Below are 9310 nucleotides of genomic sequence, written 5' to 3'. Positions count from 1 at the left end.
CTAAATCTTCCAAAAAGTACAGGAGATGCAGGGAAGACAGAGTACTCTCACCCTGCAGGATAATAGGCCTGGAGCCAGCTGGGGGCTGGGAAGGTAGGCACTGGGTCACCAGGCTCAGCAAGGGATGGGGAGGCAAGGATTAAGCCACTGCTGTCTCTCTGGGCTGCTCTTTGCTTGCCACCTTAGCCCAGGGTTTGGGTCTGGAGAGAAAAATGGGCTAGGGGCCCCCATGGAGGTGGAAAGTGGGTTTCATTCCTTTTTGAAGTCAGGTGGCTCCTCCCCAACCCACCAGGGTCCAGAGGACCAAGACCTCTGGTAAGCGCTATGATAGAGGGAAGAGACACCAAGGTTGAGCTTGCTTTATGGGTGACAGGCTGGCTGGGGGTGAGGACAATGAGTCAGGCTGAACTTCTTAAGGGACTGAAGGCTTGGGATCCTAGCTGGAACCAGGCGTCCTGAGATAAGGTAATGGACGGGGTGGGAACATGGGAGCAGGGAGGGAGGTGGAGGGAAGAGAAGCAGAAGGAAGAGGTGGGGGAGGGAAGGAGGAAAGGGAAGCAGGGCAGCTGGAGGAGAAGCCAAAGCCAGGTGGCCAGGTCAGCAGCAGGGGAGGCTCAGAAGGGAGCCTCCCGGGAAGCACAGGCAGTCGTGAGGGCCCTTTTCAGCTGCTCATAGGTGACAAACATCACCACGTTCCAGGAGCCCAAGCGGAGAAAAGAGGGCATGAACCTAGAGGAGAGAAAACACAGGTCACAGGGGCATCCCTGGCTTTTCCCACTGGGCCCTCGCATCCAATCGGAGCTGGTCGCTCTATTCCAAGGAGGACTCAGTGAACTGAGCCCACAGCTATTACTATGAGCAAGAATCCCACCCTGTGGTTCCCCCAACCCCCAGTGCTGGCCATTAATCCCAGGACCTCATGCATGCTAGCCCAGCCCTCTACCACTGAGTAGCACCCCTTGCCCTGAGTCCTCATTTTAATACCTAGACACTTTGTTATAGGTGGTTCCCTCCCACCTGTGATAGGTACAGGTTGCTAGAAGGCCTGGAATTGGGGAGTGGTTCTGGGAGATCAGAGGCTCACCCTTTGTAGAAGGCTCGGGGCCCCTCCTTCTGGAGCATGGTAAGGGCACAGTGCCCAGCGCTGCTGTACTGGCCCAAGGCAGAGTTCATGTATCTCGTCTTGACCACGTCGACAGGGGAGGCGATGACAGTGGTGCAGAAGCCCGCCCCAAAGGCGGAGGTGAAGTGGCAAGGGAGGTCATCTGCCAAGGAGCAGTGGGCAAGGACTCAGCACACCTCACCCACCATCCCAGAGGCAAGAGAATTAAAACTAAGATGCTCATGGTTGTCAAAAGAGACTCCATTGTGAGAACCTAAAAAGCCCTTTTGTCAATCCTGCCTCAAATCCTCAAGGTGCCAAGTAAGATCTTCATCCCCATTAGCTTCCATAGGGTAAGTACAAAATAAAACTCCCTCTACAGGCAAAGGGCAAACAGAATGAAAAGATGTGGCCTTAGGCCACCAGTCCCCTACCCCCACTCCTGCACCATCTACCCTAACTTACCAGTCATGAGGTGGGCCTTCAGGAGGGCATCCTTGATAAGGTCATAGGTCACTAGCTCAGCACAGTTGACAATGGCATTACGAGCAATGTTGGGAGAGGTCCCTACAACAGGGAGAACCTGCATGAGACCAGGGAAAGGGGAGGAAGATAGGGGAAGGGGAGACATCTGGTACACACCTTTCCACAGTCCCCGGAACCCTTCTTCTCGGGCGATGGTCTTGTAGGCATCGAAAGTGCTTTGGTACCTCCGGCCAGCTCCAGCACGGGCCTGAGCTTGGAACCGGACCTTGACCACATCTGTAGGCTGGGCCACAGCGACAGCCAGGGCACCGGTGGTGCTGCCAGCCAAGAGTCGGCTCCCAATGCTGGCATCTGTGGGCGAACCATGGTGTCAGTGACCGGATGGGCTTGCCCTCATTTCTCACCTCCTCTCTCCTCACTCAAACCATGTCACATGGTCTGACTTTCAGGAATAAGGTCCAGATTAGCGCTTGTTCTAAGAACTTCTCACATCAAACACAGTATCATTGTCTCTACTGTTTGCTAGGGTGAGGCAAGGAGTAAGAGGGCTTTCTTTTAAAATACACTTCATTTAACCTGCTCAACGGCTAAGAGAAGTCAGAATTATTTCCATTTAACCAAAATCCAAGGCTAAGAGAAGTGGGTTCTTGATAGACTGGGACTCCTAAGACTTGGGTTCTCAGCCCATATCTACTCCCTGCCAGGTGATTCTGAGCTCTGTTTCCTCATGGGTGAAATGGAGGGTTACCAGGGCATATCACAGAGGTGAAGTGCAGGAGAGCTGGCCCTGGAGGCAAGAATCTTGCTGTGTTTTCTGGCTCCCCACTGTGTGCCCTTGGCTGAGTCCTGCCCTCCACTTCAAGGCTCAGCCTCTTCATCTGTGACACTGCAACAATTCTACCTATTCCCAGGGTGGGATGAAAACTGTCACGGGAGGGTGTCCTGTTCAGAGCCTGACATAGCCCAAGTCCTCAGAAATCATTAGAATTAGGGTCCCTGCCACTTCTCCATTCCTCTGATCCTCCTAGGGATGATGGGGCCTACAATTGCTCTTCAGCTACATGTACTATGTATCAGCAAGGAAAAAATAAAGGCAAGACCCAGAGGCCTAGGTCCAGCTGCACACTCACGCTCAGAGCCCTTGGTGTAGAATTGCTTAACAGAGTCATAGAGGCCGATGCGGACAGAGGCGAAGCTCATCTGGCGTTGCAGACCGGCCACCAGCCCATTGTAGAGACTGCGGGGGCCCTCAGTGCGCACCATGGTGAGGATGGTGCCTAGCACACCACGGTACTGGGTACTGGCTGCAGCACGCACTGACCCCTGACTTTCTCCTTGAATCTGCAAGGTCAAGACAGGTAGCTATAGAAACAGGCTGCCTCCCCATCTCCTGCCATTCCTATGTTCCCAAACACCCCCCTTGCGTGAGGGAGCAGATCGGATACCACTAGAACCCCTAGGCAGCCTTGCTTTATTCCCTCTGCCTTATTCCCTCACCTGCAGCCGGACTTTGGCAGTATCCAAAGGAAAAGTGATGAGATCTGCAATGCAGGCGGCTGTGCCAGCCCCCAGGAACTTCACGGTGGCTGTAGGGGGCACATCTGTGGCCTTGAACCCAACCATGATTCTGATTTCCTGCTATCTCCCAGGAGATGAAGAACTGGAGAAGGGGGCACCTTCAATCAGCAAGACGAGATAAAGGAACTCTGCCGGAATCTAAGCCAAAAGGAGAGAAGCCCCATCAGCAACAGTGCCCCCAGGCCCTCCCTGCTCGCCACCCCTTCCTTTCCCAACAAATCCCCTAAGCAGGACTCAGCAGCCCTAGGAGGGAAAACAGGAGTTAACTTCCAAGTGACTCAAGTGGGGGCTAGGGAAGCAATTCCTGCCCAAGGAGTTCAGATGTTGTGAAGGACTCCCTCCTGCTTCTTTCAGGAAGTCAGGATCCCGGTGATCCCAGTGTTACCTCATGACACTGACCCCACTCTTGGTCTGTTGGAACAGGGGTTGCTCCACAGTTCTGCTCATGGAGCTCTCTGGAGGGCTGGCAGAAGTAGGGAAAGGTTTCTGCCAGACCACGACCTGACAAGCAAAGACCTACAGGCTTATGTTCCAGATTTTTAAGCAGGAGAGGTTCCTGTGGGTCTGAAATTACTGAAGAGAAGAAAAGGAAGGGAGGAGATGACTAATTCAATCCTTCCAGGCTCCCACACAGCTTGGGTTCTCTAATCATCGTTCAACAAGCCTGCTTTGTTGGGCACTGGTTCACTGAGACACAGGGGGCAATATTCACCCTGGAGGGGCCTTATTTTCAGGCACCAGGATGGGCAGGGAATTCTAGCTGCTGTACAAAGAAGGGGACAAATAACTTCTCAGGGAAACAGGTAAGGAAGAGGGGTGATCAGAAAAGACTTTAGACCATGTAAGCTGAGTCTTACAGGATGTTGGGCAATTCCCAGGCCTGAGAGGAAGCAATATAGAGTGCCGGGCTCCTCCTGGCCTACACTTTCCTTCAATAGGTGGATTGCTCCTCTACAAGAGAAGTAGAGAAGGGAGGTGCAAGTCAGAGCTCTGAAAAATGATACAGGAAACCAAAAGCTCCATTTTGTTCTCAGAGTTAGAACACCACCCTCCTCTGCTGCCCCAGGAGGAAGTGAGCCCAGCACCCCAGAGGGGGAGGGTAACCTGCTTCTCCTTCCCTGATTACACAGGAGCAGCTGCTCTGAGCTCAGCTTGATTGGTTGCTCCTGTCGCTGGGCCTCAGGAGGTAAGAGCTGGGTGGCCTGAGGAGGACGTTGTGGGAGTTGCCTGTGACCCAGGGAAAGAGCTCACCCAGCTTCTTCCTCCTGAGTCACCTCAGATGGCTGGGGCAAATGGGGAAATCAAAATGCAACTAACCAAAACAACTACTTCAAAAACCCCTATTGGGAAAGGGCTTGACCTGATTCACATTGCCATGGAGTCTGATCACATGAGGCTCAGTGAGACTGATGCTCAGATGGCAGAATGGGCTAATAGAGTTCCTTGCCTCCCCAGCTTTCCTGCTGATACCTCATTCCCCCAGAGGGTGCTCCACATTTTATCCCACCTTACTGCCTGGGGCACTCTATTAGCTCACTTAGACCTCCCAGTTGCCCTGTGAGGCACCTGCACTTACTTCTATGTTAGATAGGCAACTTGGGAAGCACATTTCTTGGCTCCAAAGCTTATGCTGTTTTGCATTGCTGCCCAACTTGTCATTTCTTTCTTCCTGTTTTTTCAGCCCCAGGCACAGACAGGACCTTTCACAAGGAAGCTTTTCTCATGCCAATCAAACAGTTCTGAGAAGGATCAGGCAGCTGATGTACCTTCTCTGGGCACAGATATGAGAGTCTTATCACTCGAACTGGATTGCAGGGTGTTGTGAAGGCCAGAGAAGGCTAGCTGCTACCCAGCTCAAAGGCAAGTGGACAGGGGCTCAGCTGCCATTTTGAATGCTGACTTGGGTTTGCCAAAGGTCAGGTCTTTGATGAGAGGGGTGGGTATAGTGGCAAAAGTATTAAAACCCTACTAAGAACAGTTAGTAAAACTCAGGCCTAGAATTAATCATATTTTGTAGTCCCAGGATAAAAAGTAACAGTTTCAGAGCTCAAAAAGTACACTCACTTGACTATTAATCTCAGTCACAGGGATAGTCAAAAGCTAGAGTCAACAATAAGAAGTTTGAACAATAGATTCTTGTCTTCGATCTCCTGCTGACTTCCAGGGTGACTTGAGGCCATTGAATATGCCTCAGGTTCCTCCTTTATAAAATGGGGACCATCATCCTTGGCTTGGCAAGGTTGGCTTAAGGGCTAGAGGAGATCAAGGATGATGAAAGTGCTCAATGAACTGTGAAGAGCCACTTCACTGGGTGGTAACAGTAATTATTTTTGTCAATATGCTGCTGACACAAGAACAGGGCAGAAAGGCAATAGGAGACCACTCCCTTATCCTGGACTCTTACCCGGCTTTGCTTAGGTCTCAGGATGAGGCCTCCAAGATCAAGCTTCTCTAAAGGCGTCCCATTCTTCAAAGTTGCCAGCTGCTATCATGGCCCGATCCCCTTGGTTTTCCATAGAAAATGGCTGGAAGACGAAACACCTAAAGGACATACTATGTGTCCTGTGGGTGAGGGCAAAGGGAGAAAGTTTAAAAGGAGAAATCCACCTTAAAAGACCACACCCCAGCAAGGACCACCTGCCTAAGACACAAAAGCCCACTCAGTCATTGATCTGGGGGAAGAGGGTTGGGGCCCATTCCACCCAGGCAGCCAGGGACTAATTAGATGCACACACAGGCTGGGGTGGGGGATCAACTTAGAAGTCCTTTCTCTCCTGTCTGCTTAGTATCAAACCTTGGCTCTCTTGCAGGCTTGTTTTCCTGATAGTCCCCTAGGCTGGTATCACTCAACAGTCAGCAGACTTGCTGAGTAGGAGTACTGTGAGGGGGGGTCATGATAGGACAGTCCCTCTCTTTGGGGTTGGTTAAGGTCCAGATCTGGACTGCCAGGGGCCTGGAGCGGCTGGTAGTGGGCCGGGATAAAGTAGCTCAAAGCCTCCTCCCAGCAGAAATGCCCCAGGAAAGACGCTGCGGGCACAGGCCTGGAGCCCCCAGGGGAGGATCATCCTGGCCATCACAGAGGCCCGGAGGACCCCCACTCAAGGCAGGCTGGACATCGTGGCTGAGGGGAAATAATGAAAGGCTTAAATTACAGCCAACTGGACGCAAGAGGAAAAGGACAAAAGGGAGCTGGGAAAAGGGCAACAGAAGAGGGATAAAGAAAAAGCACAGGAGGACAATAAGAACTACAAACTAGGTTTGGAGGAGAGAAGATAATTAAAGAGCGGGGAGCACAGAGTCCGCAGAGCCGAGTTAGCGGGAATGGGCAGGTGTGGCGGGCGCAGGGCTGGAGCTGCGCTCACCGGGCTGCAGAGAGAACACGAGAGCGTAGGCGACTCTGTCGGCGAGCGGAGGTCACGCGAAAGCAGCACCCACTCAGCTTGATCCCAACGCGCGGTTTAGCGGGGCTTGCAACCGGGTTTGCGCGGGCGGCAGCGCAATTTAAGCCTCGGGGGCGTGGCTTGAGGGCGGGGCGGGGCCAGGCAAGAGCCGCCTGCTCCAACAGTGGGAGCGGGAACTCTCAGCCGGCGCCTTTCCACTGGAACTGTCCCTCCTGGAGGTTGCCTGGCGCCTTCCTCCACTCCCATTTCCGCGCGGGCCATCACCGTATTTACCCCCTTTTCTTTCTCGGAGGATCGCCCCCTCGCTCCTCCCTACTCCACCTCCCCCTCTCCGGGGGGGTCAGCCCGCCCGGAAGCAAGAAGAATCTGGTGCGGGGCTACACGTTTCTGGCTGTTGGCCAGGGCACCTTCTACCAGCCGCCCAGAGGCTGCAGGGGGTACACGCACTCCCTTTGTACCTGCCTCCCGCGACCCCAGGCTGTGGAGGGAGGCGCGGGCTCCCTGGGGTGGGGGAGGAGCCAATCCCGCTGCAGCAGCAGGTGGCCCGGCAACCGTCGCCGACAGCTGGGCGCGGCGGGAGTTCCTCTGCTGCTGTGCTAGTCTTGCCCTTGGGGACCCCGGGAATAAAAGGCGGGGCGGGGACACCAAGCGTGACCTCCTGTCTCCAGGCAAGGAGGAGCAAACAAGCCGCTGGCGCCATGAAAGGAAGGCAGAGCTGGCTCGAGCCATCTGGGTGCTCAGCCCTGGGCAGGGATCTCAACTGGCTGATGATCTTGTGGGGATGACATACACAAAAACAACCAATAGGTGGGTCCCCTGGCCAGGACAACACATGCATTTGAGGAACAGAAGAAGGAAGACTGTCTCTATCCTTGAACTCCCAGTCCCTACTTCTGTGTAACCTCTGTCCTTCCTCTGCTTTCATTCTTGTCTGCTTCACAGGATTCAAGTATTCAGTCAGGGCACGGACTATGTCTCCTGGATTACATTGTGAGCACTCCAAGAGCAAGAAGCTATTTCCTTTGTTTATGGTATCACTCCCTCCAAAGGCCTCTATGTACGGGTTAAGTACAGTTTTAACTGCTATGGAAAGTGCTTTGTAGAAAGTTCAGGGGGAGTGAGATAGTAGGGACAAAGGGCAAATGCACTCAGGGGCCTTGGCTCAGAGCCTGATTGCTGTTAGAAGGTCCCACCTTAATTCACAGTTATCAGATACCAAATAAGCCTCATTTTCCATCCTGAAACAACACCAGGCACACCATTAGAGCCAGGATACTTTCACTTAACTCATCCTTAACACAGGGCAAGGATACTTCAGTTAAAGTACTCTCATAGGTTGAAGCCAATTAACATCCAAAACCCCAGTCCACACCTGCAAGCAGCCTGTAAAACTAGCTCCTTCCCTTTATTCCAGCAAGCCAACCTGACACTTTGTTGCCCTCAGAGCCGAGTCTCCCTTCCTAAGTGAAGGCCTGCCGCAGTCTGGCTGGGCACAATCAGGAGCCACTTGTCAAAAGAAACTAACTTTATTTTTAGAACCACACACGCCAAACAAAACAACCTCTCAGGAAAAACCCTCAGAGCCCCAACTGCCACCACCAGCTTTCCACAAGCCTCTCTCTCCAACCTCCCACAATCCTCCTGCTCTTGAGGCCGATTGGCTGGGTCACGTGGGCGGAGCCAAAAAAGTCCCCCAATGAGCAGCTCCCTGGTCTGAAAGGGCAGGGAAACAGCCCAATGAGCATCACCGCAGAGGAGCCAATCAGCTAGATGTTGCTGCTGCCGCTGTGAGCCAATCATCAGCCGGCAGCTAGAAGTTTGCTGGCAGCTGGAAGTTTGCTGGGGCCCCTTCGGCTGTGGGTCTCAACATCGGCTCCACTCAACGTTTTTTGGTATACTTGAACTCAAGTGACTCTATTTCATTTCTATCATCAAAGTTCTCAGTATCTAGCATCAGGAGGATAGGGTGGAGAGGAACATTTGTTGAGTACAATTACTATGTGTCAGGTGCATTGTGGTTATTTCACATAATCTTTTGAAAACCTGTATTAACTTTTATTTTGGGGAAGAGGAAACAGAGTCCCAAAGAGGTTAAATTGTTACCAGAATCCTAGGACAAAGACCTGGGCTCCAGGGATCCCAGTATATCAGACTCGGTCTCCCAACTCTATATGCCAATCAAAAAGATGAGCAGTGATGAAGGGTAGAAAAGGAGTTCAATCAGCATGGCTGTGCAGGAAAGAACAGATAAAAGGGTTCCGTGACTAAAGATCTGTCTTTAAGAGGCTCACGAGAATTTAAAGGGGAACAAATGCAAAGGCCTCAGTTTGCAAGGCTGGAGGTTTTTCATAGCTGGCAGAGTAGGTCATCTCGTTCAGACCTTGGTCTGGTTGATCGTTGTATCAGGACTGGCTCTGTGGAGCTCCACAGTTCTAGGAAGGTCATGGTCCCTTTAAAGGGCGATTCAGTTCCCTTCATGAAATGACTACTCTTGCTTAGTACGGAAGCCTCAGTTCATTAGGGGCAATTACACCCACTTTGGGGGGCAGTCTTGTGGATGATCTGTCCCTATATTTTGGGTCCCTTGTCATAACTATGCTTATCAATCAGGCCTATTATTCCCAGAATCCAAGGTAACGCTGGAAGAGAGTGATATATATATATATATATATGTATGTATGTATGTCACTATTCTGCAGGTTGAGGTAGGAGGTTCAAAAATTTAAGACCAGTCTATTCTAAG

General features: G+C 52.2%; 1 protein-coding gene across 1 annotated transcript; it reads right to left on the bottom strand.

The window, feature by feature from the left end:
* Positions 1-343: 343 nt before the first annotated feature.
* Positions 344-6681, bottom strand: Ucp2 (uncoupling protein 2). The gene is made up of 8 exons (XM_015477434.2): positions 6529-6681; positions 5571-5728; positions 3086-3304; positions 2719-2929; positions 1745-1939; positions 1568-1669; positions 1085-1265; positions 344-729 (listed from the first exon to the last, which is right to left on the bottom strand). Exons 3-8 carry the CDS (start codon positions 3209-3211, stop codon positions 615-617), a joined length of 930 nt encoding a protein of 309 aa, XP_015332920.1. The 5' UTR covers positions 3212-3304; positions 5571-5728; positions 6529-6681; the 3' UTR covers positions 344-614.
* Between the last annotated feature and the right edge of the window lie 2629 nt (positions 6682-9310).

This window comes from Marmota marmota, unplaced genomic scaffold (genome assembly GCF_001458135.2).
Source record: "Marmota marmota marmota unplaced genomic scaffold, marMar, whole genome shotgun sequence".
Taxonomy (NCBI): domain Eukaryota; kingdom Metazoa; phylum Chordata; class Mammalia; order Rodentia; family Sciuridae; genus Marmota; species Marmota marmota.
This window is presented reverse-complemented; position numbering and strand designations above follow the sequence as displayed.